The 27,799-nt window shown below is 40.1% G+C and overlaps 1 protein-coding gene across 1 annotated transcript; it reads left to right on the forward strand.

Moving 5' to 3' along the window:
- The first annotated feature begins 2,609 nt into the window (after positions 1 to 2,609).
- tprg1 (tumor protein p63 regulated 1) lies at positions 2,610 to 27,123 on the forward strand. Its single transcript, XM_031730527.2, has 6 exons — positions 2,610 to 2,765; positions 2,915 to 3,174; positions 4,201 to 4,292; positions 7,807 to 7,983; positions 22,045 to 22,198; positions 26,111 to 27,123. Exons 2-6 carry the CDS (start codon positions 2,935 to 2,937, stop codon positions 26,303 to 26,305), a joined length of 858 nt encoding a protein of 285 aa, XP_031586387.1. The 5' UTR covers positions 2,610 to 2,765; positions 2,915 to 2,934; the 3' UTR covers positions 26,306 to 27,123.
- The last annotated feature ends 676 nt before the right edge of the window (positions 27,124 to 27,799 follow it).

The raw sequence follows: 27,799 nt of genomic DNA on the forward strand, positions 1-27,799 counted from the left end.
TTCAGTTATGCTCTGGTCTTTAAGTTATCTGTGAGGTCAAGATTTACGAGGAATACTGAATGTAGACTCTTGCACCACAGTTTAGCCATGTTTCTTTTTTATTCTTTTCTTTTTTTCTTTTTTAGAAACGGATTATTAAGCCATTACTGAAAAGGGAGCTATGGATTGATTAGAGGTAATTACTTAACTGCAGACCAGAAAAAGAAAAAAAAAGAGCTTTGGATTGAAAGCTACCGGCCATTCACTCAACACTAAAGAGCATGAAAATCTCAGCTGCAGTCTGTGGGAGTAGCTAAGCAGCCATGCAGAAAGGACGCCTTTAGAAATCTGTCTGCATTTCTTTGACGGCTGCAGATTACGACTGGATTGGTTTTAAACTCCTGACAAGACGTTGGAAAAGCTCCCTGACAGAGTTATGATTGGGGCTGAGTGGCCTTAACAGTATGCTTTGTCAGAAAACATTAGCACACACGCAGACTGATGTTTAAATGGTGATGCTATTCAAGGATTTGTGGGAGGAAAAAGTCGTATTCGCTTTCAGTGATCTGGTTCATCCCACAATTGCTTGATTGTGTTATTGTCCAGCCAAATCACGAATGCCATTCACTGGTATTTTAGGAAAATGTCAAGACGGGAACATAAGCTCAGGAGAGGAAATTCAAAGCAATCTAAAGCTTTTTTAAGCAGCAGAAAAACACAGTTTGACAAAAGAGCGGAGAGTCTAATCTAATCAGAAATCAACTTTTCCCACCAAGCTGCCTTTAAATACAACCAAAGCAACAATTCTGCAGTTTCCATTCTGCGATAGGAATATTGAGCAAACTAAAAGGATCGTGTTGAACGTAACTGGTAGCTTCTTCACTTCTATGTTGTTCCTGATTGTAAACTTAAACAGGATTGTGGCGATTAGAATAACAAAAACCTCTTTCCTCCACAGAACCAGCTCTTGGTTGCCTTTTTGTTCAGTACTCCTAGCTCAAACTAATGCAGTCTAATGCATCAGTCCAATCATTGTGCATTGTATACTTACATCAGTTACACCTGTAAAGTCAAATATCACACCTCTGCATTATTCATATTTACATACCACATACAATATGGTTCAGATATGTACAGTGCAGACTGAGGTGATTACACTAAGTACAGCAGTGTCAGCAAACCTTAAAGTTTTAACAGTAATTAAACATCCTTAAGCACATTGATGTGAAATGAATGTGTGTGTTTGTGTGCACTGCAGTTTATGATAGCCAGGAGTGTCAGAAAAGTCTATCGGAAATGAATACCAGCCCTAATCACTCAAAACCTGGTTAGAGATTCAGTGAGTTGTAATGACTTGAAGGCAGACCTCCCGCATAATAAATATGAAAACAATACAGTCTAGTTTCAGCTGAGTTTCTACACTTGAAAAAGGTCAAAGTAAAGACCAGTGTTTCACAGATCCCTTGGTAAAGGTCTGTAAAATAAAAGGGTCAGGAAACGGTTTGCATCTCTAATTAGAATAAAGCTTTCAGTGCACATTAGTATCATTTTCCAATATTATGTTACATTTCAGCCCATTTTCATGGCAAATTAAATAGTCATGAAAAAGCAAGTTATTCATGTTCAGGAACACAAACTGTCCCATTTTTTCATGACAGTTGGCACAGCTGGAAAGGCAGGTACAGTACATACGTTTTCGAGAGGCTGCAATGCCGATACATCACCCTAGCAACCAAGAAAATTGAGCTGCTGAGGTTTTAAAGCGAAAGTCAGCCTCTTCAGTTTCCAAACATGTATTTTTTACACCCTTTAAAGCTAAAAACATTTCATTTTGTGTAGATGGACATGAATCAGTATATATCAGACTGGTCCGAAACTCAAACCAGCTGTTTAAAAGCTGGGTCTATTTCACAAACCAACCAGCAGACAGTACCATATAATTTATGGTGAAGCACTGAGGAGGACAAAGTTTTCTCCAGAAAAATTACATCAATATAATTTTCATGTCAGTTATGCTGATTCACTCCAGGGAGCACAACAAGCTAAGTGAATGGGGTGCCAAAATATTTGCTCTATGGACCCCTTAATTAAATCTGTCCATGCAATTTGTAAGTGAAGTCAGTCTGAGTCACAACAACAGGGGCGTGTCCAGGGGGGACACATGGGGTGACACCAGTCCCACTAATGCCACTGAATTTGTTGAGTACTGTTAATCTTTGGATGCCCAAAGCAGATGGATGAGTGCGTGGAACAACCAGTACAGCTGTATTTGGACTTATTTAATATTAATATTGCTTATTTAATAATAGTTGGTTATTTAATAACAGTATATTTATATTTTAAAAATTTTCAGGTTTTAAAATATAAATATACTGTTTTATAATGCTATATTATAAAAATAAAGCTACCTTGCTGTATATAAGTAATTTAAATCATCTGCAGAGGATAAAATTATATATAATGAAGTGATCCATAATTTTGATCCAATAATATCACACATATGATTGCGGATAATGAACTTCATTCTGATTTCCACTGGCCATTCTGTGCACTGCAGTTATAAATTATAAGATGAACTTGACTTTCCAGTGCGCTGCTGTCAGAAGCGCAGACCATGTGCTGATGTGCTGTCTGTGTAAATCGGATGTGCGCAAACGTGAGGCCTGTCAGCGCTCGTGTCCGCCGCCATTCAAAACAAACACTGGACGCGGAACAAGGAAGTTGTGCACCTGTTGCTCCTGCCTTACTGTAGCTTTCCACACGTACTGCGCCTTCTATAATCTGAGGTAAGAAACCTGTATTACCAGCTTCTAAGAATAACTCGACTCAAGTATCGATTCGGAAAAACTCAGTGTAGGAATTCTTAAACCCGTCGCTGTGAAGGCGCCGACAGAATCAGATCCAGACACATCAGTATTCTGACTTCTTTTAACAGAAGAGTTGTGAAGCCTCATCATGGCAGACGCGGAGGATGAAGTAGTTAAAGGAAGTGAAGAGCAGCAGCAGCAGGTGGAGGAGGAGGTTGATCTCAGCTCCTCTCCGACCCCTCCGGAGGACTCTCAGCCAGCTGCTGGCCGCAAAGGGGACGCGCAGGAGCGGCCGGCGGAGAGCGTGACCACCTCTACCCAGGGCCGTCGCCTACTGGTGGAGCCCACTCTGGACCAGTTTAAACTAAGGAAGTACTTCGTGTTAAGGGTAAAATATCATCAGCGTTTCCTCTTGACACAAAGTGCTCCCAGTAAATGTCACACATTTCTGTAAGCGCACTGACGCCTGGGTTAGACTTTTATTTAGAATACTTTCATTTTTAAATACACTATCTTCTTTATTTACTATATTTAGGAGCCACTACATATAATTTGTCATTTCATAGGACTCCATATGACAAAATAGCTCATCTGGCTCGAAGGAGCAAGCTTCTTCCTGTTTTTCATCTCTTACTTAACTTGGCTGACACATGCCAAAGATGTTTCCTGTCTGTGGCTTAAACTCAGCCAAGAGTGGACGACACACCTGGGTAACGTCATCAAAAACTTCATTTTTAAATAATAATAAAGTATAAAGTGTGCAAAGGTTTCAACAGAACCATGTAAATAATCTGTATAGCACCAAAGATAATAAAGGCGAGTCAGAAAAAAATGAGTATATAGGCTGAAATACCTTTTTTTTGCTCAAAAAAAGTACCAACAACAAGCTGAACGTTATCAGCATCGCTAAGATTCTGTTCATTGCAGGCCTGTTGTTTTGGATTTTGAGGGGAAATCAGTCATACCTGCCATGTTGCCAGGCCAGCTCAGCACCATCCTCAGATTACAGAATGACTGTCAAGAGCACCTCAATATGAACTCCTAATCTTTTCACTCTCTCCAGCTTGGCATTGAAATAATAAAACATAAAGTGCAAGACTGGCAGAGCATTCAAAACCAGAAATGCTCACAGCTGACAGTGTGTTCGGCGCTGGAGTGTTCCCTCGTGTGTTCAAATACCTGACTTACTCACATTTCTACACGCTCGGCTCTCTTCATTCGCAGACATTTTCACACGCCCGGGCTTCATGCTTGTGTTTATTGTGATTTTGTTTGACACGCACACACGCTGACATTTTACTAGTCCCAGCTGCACATCTGCCTCAAAGATTACCCCTTAAGCTTTCTGTGCACACGTTGTGATTGTCACAATGGAAAATTAGAAAGTGACACCCGTGCATTTCTGTCTCCTCAGCCTGGCACTCTGAATCAGGCCATCAAAGACGTTGAAGCTCTGGTGAATGAGGAGGTAGATGGCAGCGTTCTCAGCGTTTGGCTGATGGCAGAGTGAGTTCATGAGATCATGTTCTGTTATACACCTCCATGTTTGTGTCAACGCGCGGCGCCTTGTGCGCCAACTGAAAACCTTTTTATCATTTCTGGCAACATTTTACCTTTACCCTCACCCCCACACCATCACCCACATTTAGCATTTAGAAACTCTATCAAACGTTTAATAAAAGGCTAATAATTCATTATAATGTAGTAGTACACTTGTACCGAAAGAATTTAAAAGTCTTTTTTTGAATGCATTTGTTTTATTATAACCAGACTGGAGAAAAGAGGTGACACTAAATGAGTTGTGACTAAACATAAGTTTGTTTTCATGGACTAAAAGGGAAATAAACCCGCAGTAGAAACCAAGTCAAACAAAGTAAAAGAGGTCATACATTAAAGAGCAGAAAGGAAACATGACACCCAAAGTGCTGCAACATGTATAAAAGGATGAGTTCTGCTAGTCAGGGCTGTTTTCTTTAACCTGAGCCTAAGCCGTTTGTAAAATCCATTTAAATGTTGTATCAGCTTTTACGTTTGAGTTGTTTTTATATATCGAGGTCGGTCGTTCATTTTCCCAAGGGGCCCACGAGAAGCTGGGGCTGTTGTACAAATAATCTAAACTCGGTTCTGCTCAATATTAATTTTATTTATTGATAAGCTTCTTGGTTTTTGTTCTCCATAGCAGTCCCAGTTTCTCACAGAGGCCTTTGTGAAAATTAATTACCCATCCCCGATAATCGATGACTGAAAACACTAGAATAAATGAGCAATTTCATATTGTGTTTATTCATATGAATTCATTCAAATCATATTCTGTTCTGTCCTGACCTAGCTAACTCAAACTTGTATTCAGGTGTGTTCCAGTTACTGTAAGTTTTTCATGTCTTTGAGAGAACGATGTGATCGATTTACTAGTGGATAGTCCATTTGCACTTATTTTGAAAGTTCAGTTCCTGCTAATTAGCTAGCCTTTCCTGTCTCGCCACACGCAGGTTGATCAGCTAATGGGTGGCTGTGGCTCAGGAGGTAGTGCGGGTCATGCACTGATTGAAGGATGGTGGTTTGATCCCCGGCTCCTCCAATCTGCATGCCAAAGTAGCCTCAGGCGAGATACTGAACCCCGAGTTGCTCCTAATGCACTCATCAGAATGTGAATGTGTGTGGTTTTTTACATCTAAAACACTTAGACGTAGAAAAAAGTGTTTGTATGAATGTGTGTGTGAATTGTGGAGTTCGTGTGCATCTGCAGGATAAATGGAAAGACAGCTGATATTTTATTTTTGCTATATTTCCAAATGTTTCTGTTCTCATCAAAGCCAAAAAACCCCTCCTCGAATACCTCTTAATCTCAAGCAGAGATAGTGATTGAACGCAGAGCAACACAAAGTGACTGCAAGACATTTACAAAGTGCACTCGATGTGATGTCAGGTTGCATCATTCCTGCACAAGCTTTCAGGAAACATTTAAAAGGCTGGCCATGTGAGAATGAATAATGCATTCCAGTTTATGCGGTTCTGGGTGCATACACGCACACACGCACGTTAGCGCCTGTCCTACATTTGGCCCGCTGTTATCATGGCCATAGAAGCCAGCGTAGACTTCAAGCAACAGAAAGAGTGCATTATGTGGTAATTTTGCGACTCTGCTGCCAGAATTTGCCCCAAGGGAGGCCGAAGACTTATGTCAGCAAAGCATGAGAAATTCCTCAAATTTGGCTTAGCTGAAGGTTGTCACTTGCTTTACAAAGAGTCATCTCAATTGCTTTTTAAAAATACACTAGGTGGTGTGTTTTATGTAGGAAAAATGAGAGAAATAATGTTAGTTACACTATCTTCCATCAGTAAATTTTCAGAAAAGCCCTGGAAGATTCTTTAAGTTACTTAAAGACATACTTTACATACTTTGGGTAACTCTGGGCAATGAAATGCTTCTTTTGATTGTCCAGAGATAAAACCTGGTCTGTCCTGTTTTCTAGCTGCCTTTACTTTTAGCATACATAGATCTCATTGTCTCAAGGTAGATCCATTTAGAAGCCACTGTGCCTTAATATTTAGCTTAGAGTTGTATGCAACTATATTTCTGAAGGGGCGGCAATGTGGCAACCAGAGATAAAGACATTTCTGGCAAATTGTGTCAACTGTCGTGATGATAGATAGATATTTATCTCAGTTTTATGCAACACAGTTGAGCTCATTGATCAACGGCCACTCATCAACTCCTTTGAGATTTTAAGCTATGCTAACAGTCTGCTAGCCGTAGCAAAAGCTAGTGGAAAGAAAACAAACTATTTTTCAAAATGTACCCTACCAAACAGTGTGCAGCGTCCTGCAGAGGTACTTCCTGTCGGTTTCTGTCTTCTTCCTGACCAACAGTTTGTTGTGTCAGGCTCGAGTGCTTAACAGCATGTCAGCCCACCCGCAGTGTGACCGTGGATCTCTGCATCACATCTGTAGCATGCTTGCTGTCCGTGCCCAGTCAAGGTTAACTCATTTCATCAGCACAGTCACAGCTCTTCACCCACACCTTTCTGTAAAGCTTTGGCTGTTCAGTGAACTGTCTTCTCTGGCTTACGGATGCCAGCAGCAATCAGGAGTGTTTCACTCTGAGGTGACCACGTGCACCCAGCTCAGTGGGCTGTAAGAAAGGGAGCTTCTCCGAGAGAATCCATGCCACCATGAATTAGCTGTTTGCACAGCGGTGAGGGATGGAGTGTGTGGATGTATGTGTGTTTAATGATGCTGTTTTTGTGATTTCAATTAGTACTGCAAACATTTTTGGAGACATTTTGAGGGCATAAGAGAAAGCCCATTTTTCCAGTAAAAATTTAGGGCTTCAGAAATGCTTACATCCATATTGTATGATCTTTGCCCAGGGCATTTTTTTTTTTTAACTTTGTGAACTGTAACAGTACATAATTGAGCAGCTCTACAATATGTGTGCGTGTGTGTTAACTTTATATGACCTCCAGAATTCCAATCATTTTTGGCTATTTTTGCTTATTTTTTAAACTCGCTGATGAAAAATGTAAAACATTTCATTAAGTGTTTTGTTTTGAAAAGTTTTTAGTCAAGTAATAAATGAATTTGTCAGCAAATACAGTGCGTTGCAAAATTAACCTACTTAGATTTAATATACAGTGTTTCATTAATTGATGATATCAGCTTAACAGCTTGAGTGAGATTGAATTTCTTATTGCTGATGCTGTTTCCTAATACCGCAATGCTGCTAATCCATCTTTATAGCAGGTGACTAAACAAGTTTGTTTACTTGAACAAGACTATGACGAGTCAGTGAAAGCAAAATGACTTAGGAATACCTTTCGTTTGAAGCAGTTTGATTGCTGACATTGTAATATTTGAATACTGAAGCTGAAATATTTTTTTATTTAACATTCAAAAACTTGCTTTTTTCTGGCTTATATGAAAGTATGAGAGATTTTCCGTGCGTTCTCAGGGCGTTCTGTTTTTCTTTTGGTCACACTTTGTGAAATAAACTTGCTCACACACTGTTTGGTTGTTTCAGAGTGGATCACTGGAACAATGAAAAGGAGCGCATCGTTCTCATCACAGAATTGTCTCTCCTGGTCTTCAAGTACGACTTCATGATGTTCAACTGTGACCAGATGCAGAGGATCCCCCTTAACTTTGTGGACCGCATCTCCCACGGCACCTTCAGCTTCCCAAAGCGCTCCCTGCTGGAGTAAGTCCGCTCATTTCTTCCAACAGTAAAACATTCTTTCTAAGCTTTAAGCTTTAAGATTCGAGTCACCGAGTAGGGTTAGTTGACTGAAAAAATGACAGTCAAAAACAATACGACTGTCAGTTGATTACTAATGCTTATCATCTACAGTCCTGTGCAAAACCCAGCCCTCATTTCTTTACATTTTTCTGGAAAATTTAAATTAGGTTCAGTGATTAATTGAAATGTGCAAACATACATGGAAATACTTTACATAAGGCAAAAACAGTGTTTGTACTATCCTGCCAAGCTTCAAAGTCAATATTTGGTCTGACTTTTATTCGTCAACACAGACTGAACTTTGTTGTTCAGCTTTTTTGTCATTTCTTGAAGTAGTCTTCTTTTAGGTAGGCTTCTTAAAGGACAATCAAAGCTCTTCTTTGGATGTTGGCTGCCTTTTGTTTTATTCTCTGTCAGCGTGATTCCACACTGCTAAAACAATGTTGAGGTCTGGGCTCTGTGGAGGCCAGTCCATGACTGTTAGTGCTCCATTGTGTTTTTTCTATTCAGGTATGTCTTACTGCATTGGTAGTGTGTTTAAGATCACTGTCATACTGAAAAATTAAGCTTTTGCCAATTAGATGTTTTGCAGATGGTGTTATATGTCCATCCATTTGCTTCTGATTACCCTTTTCAGGGTCGTGGGGGGCGCTGGAGCCTATCCCAGCTGCCTTAGGGCGAGAGGCGGGGTACATACTGGACAGGTCACCAGTCTGTTGCATGGCTAACACATAGACACAGACAACCATTCGCACTCACGTTCACACCTATGGGCAATTTAGGGTTTCCAATTAACCTATCCCCACTAAGTGCTTGTCTTTGGCCTGTGGGAGGAAGCCGGAGTTTCTGGAGAGAACCCACGCAAACACGGGGAGAACATGCAAACTCCACACAGAAAGACCCCGGCCTGATGGTGCAATTGAACTCAGGACCTTCTTGCTATGAGGCAACAGTGCTATGGTGGATCAAAATCAAATCATACTTTTCAGCTGTTGTCATTTCATCAGTTTTGACAAGATTTATCTGAAACACACCCCAAACCACGACAGAGCCTCCACCATGTTTCACAGATGGCTCTCTGTACATGCCTACTGTGATTTGAACCGAAAATGTCAAAGTTGGCTTTATCTCTCCATCAGACCTGTTGTTACTGGCTTTCAGTTGAGTGTTTGTGTCATTTGGCATTCCTCAGCCTTTTCTCCCTCTTTCCCTTCCTTAGAAATGACAGCTGTAAATTCTGCTGAGACCGTTTCTGATGAGGCTTCTGTGAAAAGTTGCTTCCTGTTTCTTAAGGACATGACTTTACGATACTATATGCTATAGATAGTTTCTTAGGCCTGAAACTTCTTCATTTGTCCTCCACTTTTCCAGTTTCCTTTTTTATAGATTCAACTAAATTAGAACATAAAGTAGTGATTTTATTGTTTAGTGGTTTACACGTTTGCCTAACAAGTGAAAGACCTTGACTCTAATATTAACAAGGCCATTGCATGTAAAACAAATTTGCCAAATCATACATGTGGAGCTACCTGCTGTGGTGAGCCTTTGTGAATAACAGATGAGCCAAAGTAGCTTTTTGCTATCGACGAATGCCCAAGGATGCAATTTGAAATCGTTTTTTGCTAAGTTGTCTGATTTGTTTGGGTTAGTTCAGTGAGTGGCTCAATGAAAAAAGATCAAATAAAACCTCTGAAAAATGTCAGATGCAAGGACTGGACTGAAAATGGGAGAATAAGCAGCCATAGAGTCCATAGAGTAACTGAAAAAACAGAACTATTGCTCAAGACCATTTTAAAAATGACTCCTCGTCTTGGTCCTAGGAAGCAAAATAAAAAGAAAAGGGGGAGCTCGAGAAATGTCCTGTATGCCTACAAATTTTTGCAGGAATTTCACATTGGTGCGGGAACGAGAGCAAACAGCGGCGTTAATTAAAGAAAAAAGGTTTTACTGTACAAAATCGAATGGGATTATGACGGTCATTTTAGTCCCTGAACTAGTTTGGTGACTTCAGGGTTAAATGCAGAAGTTTAAAGTGTTGTGGCTCTGAATCATAACCACGAAAAGTGCTTCCTGACACTGTCGAAACACTACATTAAACTGCTCTTTGTGGGGTTTAGTTGGTCATTAACGAACTAAAATCCTGCCTGGAGAATTATAAATATTAGCTCCAATTATCTTCACTCTGCTTTAATTTGTTTCACAAAGCTCAATTCCCCGTGAAGAATAAGTCCCTTTGGTTCGTCGATAAACCGTTACGCCTCAACGTTAAACATGCCCGGTCACATTTGTGGCCGGTCTGTAATCATCTCACAGCTGATTTTAATCTAGTATCATATAACACGGTGTCAAATTTAAAGAAACATTAGAAGATGTAGGAGAAAGTGTGAAATGTGTGCGGCGGATCGGTGCAAGGAGCAAATGGGGACAGCAGGCATGGCGAGAGTGTTTGCAGCGAGGTTTTTGAGGGTAAGGAGTGCAGAGCTGTCACATGGAGCTGTCACTTAACTGATTAGTGGCAAAATTAATGCAGTCCTTTCATCTAAACCTTTTAAAGACGGCTCAGGGGATACCAAACCAACTAAAACTAATTTGATGAATAAAACGTAATGTGCTGTGAAGAGCTTAGAGAGCGCGGCCTTTATTGGAGGTTTTATCTCCGCGCATTACATTAAATTATACATAAAATGCTCGTGGAAGCCACCCGGGAGTCCGGCAGTAAAGAGACGGTTTCAAATGAGAAAGACTGGAGCCTCAAACATTTCCTCTTTCTGTCTTCATCTTCAGCACTCCTTCCCTTTCATTCCCCGTCTTCCTCTCCGTCTCTCCCCCAGGAAGTGTCTTCTTTTTTTTTGTCTAGGTCGTTCCTGTTTTGAGAGAAACCGATCTACAGTAATGTTCATGTATATATGGAAATGAATCTTCCTGCTTCGCTCCTCTTTTGACGCTTCACGAAAACTTTGTTTCCACACGACACCTTAATACGAGGCCGGCTGGGGAGATGAGCTGCAGCGTTAATGATTCGTTTCTGAGTGATGGAGGAGCTCAGTGGCGAACAGAGAAAAGACAGAGCCAAAGTCATGACGTCATGTCCCCATAGCTCCTCTATGAGTTTCTGTTCACTCGAAACATGTGTCTCGCTAACACCCCAGGGCTTATGGGAAATGGTGTTCACTGAAGGTTGCGTAAAACATGAATTTAATAAAAAATAAACAACAATGTTAGGCCACTACAGTCGTGTTGAGAAAGTCTTTGTTGCAGTGGTGTACTTTGAGCTACCAATGTAAAAGTCAGAATTTTCTGTGTGGAGCCGATGTCCAGAGGAACACATCCATGTGACCTGCAGTACGCATTTGGCTTAAGCCATTGGTTTTTGAATTGTGTCGTGTCTTCACATCTTTGGACACAAAACAGAGCTGTGAAACTATTTAACTGTGATCTGCTGGAGGCGAATTGAATGCAGGTGTTCTAGTTACTTCCTGTGTATTTAAAAAACACAAACAATAATGCAGGGAAGTAATGGTGGTGCAGTTTGCAGCGCTGTCCCCTTAAGTCTTACGTCAGGAAGGTTCCTAGTTGGAATGTCTCTGCTCTCCCTGTAACATACTGGCCCAAAGTCAGCTGGGATTGTTTCCAGCATCTTTCTAGAAAATCCTTGAATGTATAAGTTGTCCAGAAAGTAGTATTTATATATATGTATATATTTATTTGTGGATGGATAATGATTAATGTGCTGTTGTACTATCAGCAAAGGCAAGTGGCCAGATTAAAAATGCTGTAGTCATCATTATGTGTCTAAGCAGCTGAAGAAACAGGTCGCCATATGTTCACTGCATTTACTTAACGCAGGAGCTGGGAAAATTACATTCAAATACCTGTACCTATTTGTTTGCATTGTCTGTTGGGATCTGCTCACTATAGTGTAAACAAGCTTTGGATGGTCAGTATGACTGGAAAAGCACCCTGTAAATGCCTGTTGGTTTGCATTCCCTTATCAGGAATATGCTATGCTCCACCTCCGTCTGCAATGTTGATCCCACCCAGCGGGGCTGCATTAATAAAATACAAAGGCTTCTTCTTCCTTTATAAATCAAAAAGCTCACAGAGTGATGAAACAATTCATTTACTGACCTAGAGCAGAGAAATTCTGCTACCTGTGTGATTTTGTGCTGTTATTCTTCGAGGCAGCCGCAGCGTGATTTGAATGCTGACAGTTGTCATCTGACCACTTGATGTCAGTGTGCACCCTCGGTGAAGGGAAGGTTCAAGTCAGGAGCACGCCACATCACATTTCCTCATGTTAGATGTCATCATGGATGATGATAGGATCGCATCCAAAAACCCTTTCATGGTGTGGGATACGGCTCTGGCAAAAAATCAGCACATTGTCTGACCGCAGTGAGGCAGTTTGTGGCATTAAATGTACTACTGTTGGCTACATTTATATATCAAAGGCACGGCATCACAGAGATGACATCAAAGGCTGACTCTTTAATTTGATTATTTCCATTTTTAGTCTGATTGCCTAAAAGTAATAATACAATTAAAGTTCCTGAGTGAAAGCACTTCTCTGAACAGTTGACCTCGAGTGTTCCCAACTTCCTCAGAAGAAAGCGCACTGTGTGTGTAGTACCTCTTATTTGTGCGTGTGTGTGTGCACCCCACCAGTCTCCCGAAACCTTGATGATGCTACTGGAAACCGTGGAGGGAGTGTCAGTATTTTTAGTCCTGATTATTTTGTTTTCTTCACACATTCTCCAGGTGCACCCGTGAAGAAAAAGCACAGTTTCTTCCGCATCTGTGGGGAAAGATGTGTTTTAAGTGCCTTCTTTCCAAACTGTCTAGACAATCTAATTACCCAGCACATCATCTATTTTTTTTATTCCTGTCTGAGAGAGCTGGGTGTGGAGGTTTAAAGAAGCCCCGCTAGAGGTTGCTTCAGTAACTGTTGTAAGAAAAAATATATATTTAAGAGGGCTAGAAGTAATCCCAGCTCTGCTCTCCTTTGCTTCTCATCTGGTCGGATACTTTTCTCTCTGTAAGGCTTCAGAATGTGTGTAGCCAACTCTTATTTAGCCCCCATCTTCATCGGATAGTTTTAATAAATAAAATGCTTCCTCACTCATACAAGCGAGGTAATTAACTTGTATGTTACAGATGAATGGTGTGTTAAACGTGATGTTTTTATTCCGCTTTTAGGCTGTAGTAAAGTCATTCGACCACACCTATACAAACTAAAGCAGCATATACGTTCAGACAGCAGGTGGCAGTCAGTACAAAGTAGGTACTTAATGTATTATCAGCAAAATATACAGTTGCAGACCTCATGAGATGAGCATTAAGTGAAAGCAGCTGCAGCTGTTGTAAACCAAAGCAGGTTAATTCCATATATTTGTATTATAACCCAGCTAGATTTTTCAATCTGTACATTTATCATAAAGAAAAATAAGACAATCTTTTAAACTTTACCTTTTGAACTCAAACTTGATGGGCAAATGTTCCGTAGTTAGTCACATAAATACAAATTTGCAAAAAAAAAAATTTAATGAATCTGTTTTCATGTTAATGGTGAAACAATCTAAAGCACTGTCTCATCTTCACGTTTGTATCAGTAAAATTATGAAGAAAAGTGTTAAATAAATTTGTGCAAGTGCCACAGTCAACATTAAGTATGCAGTAAATGTTTGCTGAGCTTGCATGGTCCACCACTGGATCCTTTATTTCCATTAAGGTGAAGTTACGGCTACGGCCATCTTTTATTTGGTGCTATGAATAGGTAGAATTTGGATTTCTTCAAAAGTGAACAGGAAAGAAAACCGAAGCAAAGTTAATCAAAGAGACACAAAGGAAGCACTAAAAATATCATGAGATGGACTATCAACTCATTACCAGGACCAGGACTTAGGAATGTGTTCAGTCTGTAGTCTGTTTAGATCAAACTAAACAGTAAACCTGAAACGCATGCAAAAAAGGTTCAGTGGGCTTTGCCATAATTGCACTTTTAAAAACACAAACTGTCCTCTGCATAAAATGCAAAATTAAAAAACAATCAGGTTTGAATTTGCACAAGTGAAACAAAGCCCTGCAAAACGTACCTAACTGTAAGAATATAATGCCTAGCTTTGTAGCTCTACCTGTAGTGCAAGTCTTGTTCCAACTGTAAATACAACAGGAAACAAACAAGCTAAGAAGCCCAAAGCATAAATGAAGAGCAGAGTGTGTACGCAGGTTGCACCCGTGGTGTACAGTATGAATTAATAAACGGCAGTAGACTCAGACTCATGGTTTGGGGCAGGCCGCTGTAAATTCAAACACCTGGGGAGCAGCTTTCAGCTTGTGGACTCTGCTTTTTCACGGTGGAAACATCATTGCCAACAGCCTGCAGCTATGATATCGCAGTGTATACACGACTGTATGTACAGTATCACGGCTGTATGTTTTAGGATTCAGAAGTTGCATAAGCAGTTTGATCATGTGTGCAGCTCAATTCCCCATCTTCTCTTTGTTTTTCTACGTACCGCTCCACCTTTGCTTTTCATCTGTTTTTAGTCCTTTCAGTGCAACCTTGTTTGATGGATACATCTATGGATGGCTGACAAACCCGCAGGCTGTGTTGAGCAATCAGACCAGATTTGTTTATGTGCTCTCAGACAATGTGGGACACTTGCCATGATAACTGGAGCTGGGATTGATATTTATCTTGCATGTTGACTTATGAGTCCGAAGCGCTTGAAAGCCCAGGGAGGAATTTATCGTCACCTGCCCTAAAGCTCAGAAAACAGTGTTTCTCTTAGGCATGTGTGCATTTTGTATAAACACTGTGTATTAAGTGGAACTGCAATGGGAAGGTCAGGGAAGGGTGGATTTCCTCAGTTTGACCTTTTTCTCGTCTTTATTTTGGTGCAAACCTTGAATCGGCCCTGATTGCCTGTTTTTCCAGTTGTGTGATTCGATGGCTGTAACGAAATAAGGTGCAGTGAAAGTCCAACCCCAGCTCTGCCAAATAAACACAGTGAAAACTTCCAAGGCCTCTGGCTGGAAAGCCCAGCCCTGCTCTGCCTGTTTGGGCTGGTCCCTCTCACAGTGATAGCTTACCTGTGGAATTCTCCAAAGCTTTTTTATATCCTCATTGATACTCGGGCAATAGGTGCGCACTTTTACAAAGGGCAGTGTGTACAAACCTAACTCCACCATCCTCACCCTTGGAGCTGAAATATAATCAGTCTTTTAGGCTGGGCTTTGCTTTTGTGCCATTTTTTCTTTTTCTCCCTGCACAACATTTGCTCAGGAGGAGGCACAAAGTGTTCAGCAGCCACATTGTCATTTTGAAAGCACTTGTGTAAACAGGGCTAGATGATTGCATTATGATGCAGCCCCTCCCTGGGACCGTGACATATCAACAGCTACACCACTATTGTTTAGCCTCAGGTGTTTAATTCTGGTTGGCAGGAAGTGCTCTGTTGCACAAGGCATGTGGTAAAATGAGCACATAGGCATGACAGGTCATTAAGGAAATGAGAACACTGTTGGGAAATCATCTCCATCCTGATTTATTTCTCCTCTTTGTCACCTTTTATTATATGCAAAACAGCAGGTACGTTTGCCACCAAAAACTGCGACCACTGACGCCGCCGTGAGCCGTGACAGCTGCTGACAGAATTGCAGGATCCGTCTCAGGCTGCGTTCTACAGTTGCACTTTGCAAGCGACAGTTTGCAGTTTTTATTTAGTAAATTGCGCAAGTTGCCTCTTGAAATCTGTCTTCACTTCAGGGTCTCTGCACGGTGTTGAACATTGAAAAAACCCAAGTGTTTGTGCTTCCACGCATCCGTGCTACATAAGCAGCGATGAGTCATGTGTGGGTTCAGTGTTATTTCATACCTGATTGTCAGTGTTAAAAATGTGCAGAAGGTTAATGAGTTAAATCCACAGTGTGGTGCAAAACCCTAAGGAAATGATGAAATCGTCACAGGAATCTGTGATAGCGAGGGTGGTGTGTGGGCATTTGTCTTATCTCCAGTGATCATATCTGCCTTCCAAGAAAAAGTGAAAAACCCATCAGCTGCATATAAACAACATTACAAAAAACGTATAAATATAGTGGGGTGTTTAACAAAGAAACTCTGCTAAAAGTTGGACTTGGAAAAATTTCATTCAATTTTTCTTTTCAGGAATATCTTCCGTCATCATAACAGAAATCTTTAAACCACTGCCAAGACCCTACAATAGACCAGCCATTGCATTAGACTCTAACCCTAACAGAGTTATATAAATAATCAAGCCATTAAATGTTTTACTTTCAAATTCAAAATGATAACTAAATTTCCATTCAGTTCAATTTTATTTATATCATAGACCTTACCAAATTAGAGGGAAAACGCCCAAACCTCCCTCAGACAATATCGATAAATCAGTTTCATTTATTCCAGTATCAGCTTGAAAACTGATTTTTTTTAATAAAAACCCTAAAAACTGTAATGAGATCCTGCATTTTACACAAAATAGCCTCACTCTATACCTTCAGATCACTCAGATCCAAAAGTACTTGGGGCAGCATCTCTCCCCCACCCAAGAGTGAGCAGTCCAGTGGTTTCCAGCAGAAAACCTTGGTGCCGAGATGGGTGATGGGGACCAACAGATGGGTCAACTGGAATGCGAGCATTGTACTAGGGGGAAGAGAAAGATGAGTCTTAAGCTTTCAGTTACACAGTCTTATCTATTTTCCAACTCTGACCTGTGGTCATGAGCTCTGGATGAAGACCAGTAGAATAAGGGCGCAGGTACAGCACCGTAATGAGTGTCTTCCATAGCGAGGTGGGGCTCAACCTTGGAAATAGAATGAGGAGCTCGACCATCTGGTGGAAAATCATAGTAAATTTACTGCTTCCTCTTGTTGAGTGGAGCTAGTTGTTTTTCGGGTATTTGACAAGGATTTCTCCTGCACACCTACCTTTGGAGGTTATCCAGGCAGGGAGGTTATATATCATCTGGCCTAGGAACGCCTCGGGATCCCCGAGGAGGAACTGTAAAATGTTACTGGGAAAAGGACAGCTGGAATGCTACCATGAAGTGTCTCTGGTTCAGGGGAAGATGAATGAATGTATGGATGGTTGGATGATTGGCAGTAACTTCTTCCATACATTTCCAACAGGCAAACCGAGCATAGCTTTAGTTCTGTGAGGTCACAGAGTCAATCCCAGCCTGCAATCCCCACTAATCATCTGATGGATCCTCTGATGTCCTTTTAGGAAAATGCAATACAGGGTGCACTATGCAAGTCGTCTTAGCCTGCCTACAATTTTTGGTGGCCCTGCAAACAGGTTTGCAACCCACCCCAACCTCAGCTCCTCTGTTTCATTTCTTATTCGTGCCATCTTTGACTTACTTACTTACTCTTTGTTATGAGGGTCTTAATGCTGTTCACAGTGCTTTAGGCTTTCAGTGTGTGTTTGTGTGAAAGTGCAGTTAATCCCAGAACTGAAGCCACCAAACATGAATGACTACAAGTAAAGACTGTGATATCGTTTTGACTAAAGCGGTCTTCACAGAGCTTCTGGTCTTCTTTCACTTTTGGTTGCCTTCACTGTGTAGCTGTTTATGTCTTGCTTTCACGTCTTTGATTTATTGTGCATCGCTTTATGTGTAGTGCTGCTAACTTGCATGTCCTGCAGAACAGGAACCTTCTGCAAACTAGTTTAAACTGAGTCAGTTGACTTAAATGTTTAACGTTACCTTGAACTTCTCCTGGCATAAAAATTGGGATGCCACCATTTTTGCTTTTATTCTACTGACGAAATGTTGTGAAGAAAAAGCAAAACATATACAGCAGTTAATTCCCCGCCGCCTTTCTTCTTAATTATCTTTAGAAGGATAACGAAGCTGCTGCAACAGTATTCTTTTTGTTGTTTAACCGCAAATGTAATTGTGTTGGACGGAGTAGTCAAACCTGTTGCAGCAAGTTTGTCAAGCCGCTGTTTTGAGTAAATGTTTATTTGGTACCTGCTGTGTTAAACAGACACTACAAAAAAACAGGGATGGTTGTGTAGCTGGTTTTATATGTATGGTTATGTAAATGCCTCAACTGTGTTCTAGTTCAGTAGGTCAAATAAGCTCAAAACAACTTGTTGTTGCAATTACTGCACAAGTAGATCAGACTTTAAAAAAATAAATGTTCATGCCTTCATTGCTTAATAATGTAGGTCCAGTCTTAACCCCAGTACCTCCTCTCCTTTCTTTATCAGACCACATACATTGTACTCATTGATACATTGAATCAATCATCTGGGCTTTCACAGTGTGATGGTCTCGCCTCACTTTTCAGCAAATATTGAGGGTTTTATGCCTCCTGTTTATCTGCTAAATGATCTTTCTTCCTCCTCACACTGCAAGAAAACACTTTAACTCGCTCGTTAAAGTGGAAGAACATCTGTAAGTAATGTTTCCTTTAAATAAACCATCACTTACCAGAGACTGTGACTCAGTGTATCAACCTGCATAATAACCCGAAACACATTGTTTTACTTATTATACCGCAGTAATCACATTATTGGCGAGCCAAATTCAGCCGCCACAAATACTGTTGCTTTACATCTATTCTTCTGCTCTTTAAAGCTCTCTGCAAGTAGTCGTGCATTTTTCCAAGCAGCGCGCCATCAGAGAGATTTTAGTGCTGCAGGGAACATTGTTACTCCTCCGTGTTCGCTGAGGTAACATCAGGGGTTAAAGTGGGATTTGGCAGGTTGGAGCCACCTGGGTGCAGCAGGGAAACAAAACATACACCCAAAATAACTCCAAATTATTTTGTACTGTGACATCCAGTAGAGTTTTTCTTGGAGTAGCGCCTTTAACAATAATCAGGTGTCTAATTTGTTCTCCGGTCTCACCTCTCGTCTTGGCAAAGCAGCAAATTAATTTCTTTACTAATTAAATACTTAGGAGAGAAGGAAATGTCCCTGGATATTTGTTTTTTACTCCTAGATGTGAAGAAAGGAGAACAAAGAGTAACATGCAGCATCCTTGTTAATTGCCTTAGCTCTGCTGTATCTATGTTCATGAGCCTTGGGCCACTCAGAAATATAACCAGAGATTCTAAAAGATATATGTAAGCTTTTTGCTATTGATGTTGTTTTTTTAAGCTTACACTTAAATTTTCTTTTCCATGGATACCTGAAAACTTTAACAGAGGTTTTGAAATGAATGAAGTCATGTGCCAGTTTTCTTAGATATATTTAAGATTTGATTTGACCTTCTGAAAGGTGCAGAGGGGCTGCATGGGACTCTCTTTGACCTTGTTCCTTTTGAGTAGTAGCAGCAGTACTATTAGTGAGTCCTCCGTAATACTGGATGGATAAACAGCAAACAGAGAATTATGGCGATCTTTGCAAAACGTGGAGCAACACTACCATCATTTCAAAGACGGGATCTGTGAGTGTTTAGACGTCTGTTTGCTCTCAGTCTTCTGAGGTTTCATTAAACAGAAAATATATGACTAGAGGGCTTTTTCATTAAAACCTACAGTATTTACTTTAGAAGGACTAAAGAAAGAACAGCAGAATAAAGAGAATATGATGAGCACGCTGTGGATTACCTCTGAGCCTGGCAAACATGAGATTGCCCTCACATTAAGTATTTACCCTGAGGACAGATCAGTACAGATTTTTATTATTCTAACGTTGTTAATACGAAGCCAGCAGGTCTGCTTGTCCCCTTTAGGGACATAAGTGAAACAAAATGATACACGAATATGTAGTAATTAAATATCAGAAGGTAGCTATGTGTTTTATTTGTGCATGTAAAGTGTTTACTGTACAGTGTTTGTCAGATTTTTGGGGGTACACCTCAGAGCTTTATTTGTTTTTTGAGGCAGATTATTCATCAGCTAAAAATCACTGCAGTAGAAAATACACAAAATCTAATCAGAGCAAAAGCGGTTTGCTTTTTTTCAGTTTAACAGGCTAATTTGCTAAGAAAATAACTTTTTAATGCTTGATAATAATCTAATTTACGGATTAATACAACCTACTTCCTCTACAACACTTGATATCCTGTTTGTTTGCTTTTAATTGAAGGAGTAAAAAACTGGCGATATAATAAAAAACATAAGTTTAATTTATATTACTTTAAACCTTTTTACATTCTTTCAGAGCTAACCAGTTAGCTTAGTTGCAGTTTATATTATAATATATCTTATTAACAGCAATTTTGATTTTGATCTCAGCGTGTCACAGATTTCTTTTTTATGGTCATCTTCTACACAAAGAACCGTACGATGGAGAACGCTCAGATTGAGCGCTTTGGAGGCAAAGTTAGAGACACAACATTGAGATGTTTGGACATGTGGAGAGGAGGGATAGTGGATATACTGGATAAAGGCTGTCCATATATATATAAGCTTGAGCTGCCAGGCAGGGGGAGAACCAGAAGACCTGGGAGAAGGTCATGGATGTAGTGAAGGAGGACATGCAGAGGCTTGGTGTGACAGAGGAGGGTGAGGAGGAGATGGAGGCAGATGATCAACTGATAAAGATGATGATTCACCTTAGTTTACCTTTATATTTTTCACCTTTTTTTGTGCACCCTAAAGGCCATGAAGACAACAGCCTGCTGTACGGCAGTCCAAAGTAGTTTAGCCTAAGCTAAACTACTGTACAGTTCCTAGCATTTTCATTGAATAGAATGATTACAATTCAATTTGTTTTTCAAATCATTTCAGAACATGTAATAACCAGATAAATTCAGCGGCACATGATGTTCACATCCATGAAAAATCCAGAATGTCAGCTTAGTTTTCAGTTTATCAAATGTCCCTTAAAATAATCTTTCACCCTCCTCTTAGATCTTTCTCCATCTCTTTTTTTAAACTTTTTTCTCCCTGGAAAATTCAGCAGCTGGACCATCGGCTTGCAGGCAGATGATGATCCAAACAGAAACAGTTTGTGTGTTTGCTGATTTTTGCTAAACTGTTTGAAGCACCGCACTGGAGATGACCTGCCACTCTGCACAGAGCTGTTCCATTTATGCTCCTTCCACTTTCATTTTGTATGTTTTTAGTAAACTAAAATGTTGAAACATTTGGGTTAACATGCAAAAAAAAAACCCAAACATTTGTTTATTTTCTATAAATTTTTAAACTGTAACTCAGAGTTGATACAAACTCCACTAGGTTTACTAGAAACTAATAGGACAGAATTAATTGGCTGACTGACAGGTCAAACCCCACCCCCCAGGTGTGTGAGGCTGCACTGAGCTGAGGATTTCCCCTCACAGCTGACAGGTTTACTGGATGATGATTTTGGATAAAATAGTGTGCTGTTTATTTGCATCTTATGCAAGAGAAATGTGTGATAAACATTTTTCAGATATATTTCTGAGAGATATTTGCAGACAGTGAAGCTAAGATAACAAACATTGGAAATATTGGAAAGTCCGGTTGTTCTTGATGGCGTCATTGCTCGGCTGTTTTTGTGTGTAGCCGGGATTCGTCACATATGCTGAATTTCCACAACCACAACTTTATTGACATCTGCATGCATGAATGTGTGGCAGGGATGAGATAGAAACACTGTATATGGTATAAGCGGGACTGTGGGATGACGGTAGCAAGTGAAAAATAAACCTGCTTGAAAAAGAGAAATTGAGAAAGTGTGACTGAGGGTTCTGGTCCACCGATTGCTGAGTAAAAACACCACTATGGCTGACATGATTCAGTATTACCCAGCCCCAATGCAGTTAATGCTCATTTGGCTTGATTAGGAACTTTAACACTATTTACCTCAGTTAAAACCTTTAGGCAAAAGAATAAGTCAGTTTTTTTTAAGTGTCACCTGTAATTGTCACCTGTAAGCATCTACGGTATCTGCCTCTGTTTGTGCAGTGAGGCAGTGAAGCGTGGCTTCCAGCGCAAAATAACACAAGGACTTGTTTGTTTGAACGCAGCGCTTTCTATCACTCATCTGATGAAGGTTCAGTCGGATGTCACTGGCAGAGGAGAACACTTTTTCATGTTTGTGTTTTGGTGCGTTTTCAGGAGAAACGGAGAAGGGGTGCGAGTCTTCTGGGACCGGCTGAGAGAGCCTTCCTTTACCTCCAGGTGGAACCCCTTCGCCACCGACTTCCCCTTCATCACATTCACGTACCACCCCGTGAGAAACATCAGCGATGCCTTCACTGCTCTCACTGATGTAAGTTGATTAAGCATGCATGGATCTCTATAGAGGTTCGCCACAAATCTCACACACACAAAACATTTTCCAGTTTATCTCATGGTGTAAGTAGATGTGGTTTATTTGGAGTTTATTTCCAGTAGCAGTGTCCTGGTTATAGAATATAGCGACTGGACTGGTGGTTGCGCATTGGTTCTGTGCAGTGCTTTGCATGCTGTTGTCTATATACTGTCACTGGAGGCGTGACAGTATGCCTACTCATAGTGTCATCACTTTCAGGTTATGCACGTTTTGAAGCACCCCCTGTGTAGGTTTCAGTCTCTACCCTATGGACGTGGGCGCAAACACTGCACCTTCAATTCCACGTAATCTTCTTTAATCTTAATGTAAACATTTTCCAATAGGAGCTTTTCCTGTGAAGGCTGGCACAGGGTGAGGACTCAGATTTCTCAAAACAGTTCAAGTGTGCAGCAGCTGCATGACTCCCTTCTGTGAGTGCAACATACCTATTTGTAATTTGGATGAACTGATCCATCAAGTGAACAAAAATGAAACTGTGTGCTGGGAGTCATTGTCTGGCGAAATGAGTCAGCACTGCAAAATGAGTAGCTGGAATTAGGTATCAGATAACACCTGATGTGTAATTCATCATTTTCAACACCTAATGAGCTACTGAAGACAAACAGCCATCTGAATCTATGCAGGGGTTAAAGTTGAATTTGGCAGGTGGAAGAATCCTAACCCTCACCCCTAGTTAATAGAAGCCAGTGGAATTTGTCAAGTGAGGCGAAACAGAATCACCAGATTAAATTCAAATTGGTGATTGTGACCCCTGATCTAATCTAAGAGTGAGCACAAACACCCACAACCTGTCCTTCACCACTCCAACACATTGCATTACTGCAGATTACAGTACCATGCAAGGGTGTCGAGTCATCCCTCATTTCTATGTATTTTACTTCCAATCAGCCATACTTACTCTTTTAATTTAAAAGTGGTCCAGAGCAATCGTTCTCCAGGCTTTCTAGTGGTCCTTCTTTGGACATTGGCTGCTTTTTCACTCATTTTGGTTCCAATCCTTGTCCTTTTAAAAAGGGACAAATCAAAAAACGTTTTTTAGAAAACTTTGTTAATCCACCTTAACACTGACCTGTGAATCATTCAAACACAAAAAAGCCAACACATAACAAACAGCTTGGCAGTTTTAAATTGTAAAAATGGTCTCAAACAGTTTGTTGTAAATTACATTTGATGGTATGAAATCATCAGATAACACCAGCAGCACATCACATCCTGATCTGTTGTCTGATTAATAAAAATCTGTAAAAGGAATCGCTTTAAATTTACAGCTCATAAAATGTGCGATCTTAACTTGTGCAAATAATCTCTCAGGTCTCGCTCATGTCCCTTCAGTCTTGCATCTTTCCCCATCTCTGAGTCGCATTATCATACATTAACATTTTATTTATCAAATACAGCCTCTGTACTTTCAGCTCACTGACAGGCTGTATATAAAAGTACACAGAAGCATTTGTTGAGCTTCATGAAACGTTGCATTTGAAATTCCCTTCGACTTCAAAACAAGCTGCTTGGTTTTATTTTCACTTCTGCATAGATTAAGAGTTAAAAAATAGTGTTGTGACACAAGGTTATTGACTTCTGCGTGGATGAACACATGGCAGATGAGAAGGAGGAAAAACATAATAATTTAAAGGTTTTGGAACGGCAACTTAAACTACTGGATTTTAGGTTTTAGGTTAGGGAGATCCTTCGCGATGACACTGAAGAGCATTAAAGGGAAATTTGTGCAGAATTTCAGCATAAGATGTTTATGGGCAGATACTGCAGACGACGTAATGTGTGGTGAAAATTAGAGGATGGGTTTTGTCTCAGCACATGTTCCATATTGTGTTGAGTTGTCATGTCAATACAGTCAATGGATGCGATTTAGAGTCTTTAATATTTTATATTTTATCGCTGACAAATCCAGCCTGTTCACAAACGTGAGTATATTTCGGATTAAACTTCTCACTCTTTATTAAGATTTTGTCATACAATGTCATTCTAGCTCAATCAATTGATAGATTTTCTTTCAGTTAGCATAAAAACAGTCCTTTTATTAGCACCATCTGGCCTTTAAACTAATTAAAACACATCTTCCAGGTTGGAATATTGTGTTCTCAACATGTTTTCACTGTCTTCTAGTTGCTTGTTGTTTGTTTGAGGGTATTTTAAATCACTTGATTTCATTTATTTATTCTTGTCTTATTTGTTTTAATGCTCTTAGACACTTGGGTTTAATCTCAAGAGATTGCTGTTTAAATCAACGTTTAAAAAAGAAGCTCAGAGAATGTGATAGAGTGAGATGCAGAAAAGTTTAGATGTTAATAAGACATCACTTCTTTTACTTCTTTCACCCCAGGGTGAAAAGCTTCAAAGGGAAATTGCTGCACCCACATATTGCGCTATTACTCATGCATTTACTCAGGTAGGAGTCATCAGTGCAGTCACAGACACAGCCAGGAGTTAGACCCAGCCTTCACAACTGGTTTGCTTAACAGTAAACCTGTTGCAAACAAGCTCCACCTCCTTAAAATAAGTCTAGTTTATTTTTTGTCTGAGATATTCAAGCACAGATTATCTTGTGCCTTCAAACTAAAGGAGTCATCCATATGATGTCCAAGTATTCGATTCAGTTCAGTTCAAATGAATTTATGAAGTGCCAGTTCACAACAACAGTTACAGACAAAGTAAAAACCCGACAGCATTAGAGGGAAACTCACTCTTAGATGATTCCCTTTGAGCAACACTTGGCAAAGGTGGAAAGGAAAAACTCCATTTAGCAGGAGAAAGTAACAATAGAGAACCAGGAAAAGAGACCACAAACAGAACAAAACAGAAACCATAAGAGAGAAAAGACACACAGGGGTGCCATATAAACACGTGGAAACTGAAGAGGGCTCAGTAGATCATGGGAAGTCTCTCAGGAGCCTGAGCCTATAGTAGGACAACTAAGGGATGGTTCAGGATCACCTGATCCACCCCTGATTGTGTCTCCTGAATCCAGAGTGGATAGTAATAATGTTCTACGTGATCATTCAGGACTTTGTATCTAAGGAGAAGGCGTTATGATTAAACTTTGGTCTTTCTTACCCCTGTTAGTTCTCTCACTGCTGCATTTAAAATCAACCGAAGCCTTTTTAGAGAGCTTGTACAACAACCTGATAATGAATTGCAATAGTTCAGCCTAGAAGTAACAAATACATGAGCTAGTTAGACTCAGTGTCACTCTGAGACAGGATATGTAACAGGATCAGTATTGATACTGGTCAGATTAAAAGCAGGGATTATGTTCCTGAGGGGTTTTTTAGGGCGAAATAGAAGAAGCTTAGTTTAGAAAATTCATTAAGACATGTCCATAGTTTAACCAATTGATTTGTCATCTGGCTTAATTTATAAACATAACTGGATATCATCTGCATAGCTTTGAAAATTTATGCTACATTTTGTAATATTATCTTAGAGAAGCATGTATGTTGTAAAAAAGTACGAGTCTCAGCACTGAACCCTGTGGAACTCCATGACGAACCTTTATGTGTAAGGAAGACTCCCGATTTACAGGAACAAACTGAAATCTATTAGGCAAGTTTTCAGCATTTTATTATCTTTCAATCTAATAAATGACTTTTTTCTGTCCTTAAAAAAGCTACATATAGTCCTTGTAGTAAAAAAAAAAACCATAAGCAGGATTTGGGTGTTTGGTGATATAAACCAAAAGAAATTAGCTGATTCTGAGGGGGTCAGTTGGAGGCAGTTACAGTTTTTCTTTTTTTTATTATCCTGGAATGAACCACAAAGCAAAAAAGTGTGCAGACAGCAAAGTGCTCTGAATTCTCTGTATTTCTGATTTTCCTGTTCTCTGGTCCACAGGTGGAAAAGTTTCGTGAACAGCTGAAGGATGCAGCACAGAAAGTCCACACCTTGAAGCCGGTTCCCGGGAAAGCCAATGGCGTGCTGGTCCTTAACCAGCCCATTCAAATCGAGGCCTACGTGGGCTTTATGTCTTTCCTGGGGAACGAAAACAAACTGGGCTACTGTATGGCTCGAGGAAACTTGGGCTTCTAATCTCTTTAACATTTAATAGAATCATTTTTGTGTTCCGCATACTGTTTGCTCTTATTTATAAGCCTTTAATTCATGTTAATTTGTTTACAGGCAACTCATATTTTACAAAGATTGGCAAGAAAATTCTTTTTTTCGTTTCACATGTTTTTTTAGTATGTTTAGTGTGAGCTTCAAACAACTGTGTGATCACCCCCACTGCTTATTACCAGTGTATGGTGTCTGAGCGCTCAGAAATATCCACATTTCAACACCGCTCTTCACTGGATGATGGATCCCCCGCTGCTCTCAAGGAGCTTTGTATTTGCTCCTCAGTGATATGGTAATTCAACTCTTTTGCAATGAGACTCCTTTCTTCCTCCCCCGGTGTCTCTGCTAAAAGCTCATTCCCATGCCATTCAGCCCCTTAGAGATTCACTGGAGCATTGGGCCGCATTTGTCAGCTTAGTTTTATCATTCACAGTGTATTTTTGCAGTGCATACAGTGCTGGAATTTCCCCTTGATTTGTGTGTTTACCGTACGCTCTGCCTTGATTGGCATTATGTGTTTGTCAGGGTGGAAAAGAAATAAAACAAAAGTGGTATGAAGCGTGCAGCTCTCTTTATGCAAATTCCTGTACACTGCTTGTGTTTTTTATTTTTTAAATCATGCAGTTAGCTTTACCTGTTAAATGGGAATTATGTTCCAGTGGGTTTAGGAACAGCAACACTACAGCAAACATCTACTCCTTCCACCTCACCCTCTGAGATTCAGGGAGTTGTTTGTTTAATTGTTTGTTTTAAACACCTGTAGTATATTAATAAAGGCATGCAACATTCTATTTTCAATGTTAATGACTCCATATTGTGAAGTATGACTTGCATTAGCACGTGAACTAAAGGTAAATCACACTTCTCTGCAGCTGCCGTGTTTTCCACTAGTGGGCGATGTCATGTGTAGTACATTAGTTGCTAGCCTCACCTCTTAGCTATGGACGTTCTTCTTTTTCATGCATCTCATTGACGAAGTTGACTCCGGTCTGGCCCATCACTTAATTTTGGAGAAGACACAACATGTAAATAAGGCCACTTTAGTGGCACTTTGGGGGGTGTGACTACACGCCGCCGCATGATTGGTCTGCATATAGTTATGCCAATAAGTTTCTATAAATGTTTTGCTGTTATTTTGATTTTTTCAAGTAAATTCAACCCCTTAATAAATAATAAAAATATTTTAATAAAATCTTGGTTATTTTCTTTTTGGGGGAAAAGTTGGAACCCTTTTTTGGGGGGTGCGCTAACCTTGACATTTCTTAATTCTGGAAATTTGAACCCCTTTTTAGTTGAGACTTTCTTTCTAAGAAACTAATCCCATTAGTAAACTGTTACAGCTAATGCATAACTGTCTAACTCCTGTGAATTTCTCATGCATATGTGTGCACTTTAAGTCATTAAAGAAATAATAGTTCTTCCCAATAATGATGGCAGATACCATATAGAAAGGTAATAATCATAGTA

This window comes from Oreochromis aureus, linkage group 23 (assembly GCF_013358895.1).
Source record: "Oreochromis aureus strain Israel breed Guangdong linkage group 23, ZZ_aureus, whole genome shotgun sequence".
Taxonomy (NCBI): Eukaryota; Metazoa; Chordata; class Actinopteri; order Cichliformes; family Cichlidae; genus Oreochromis; species Oreochromis aureus.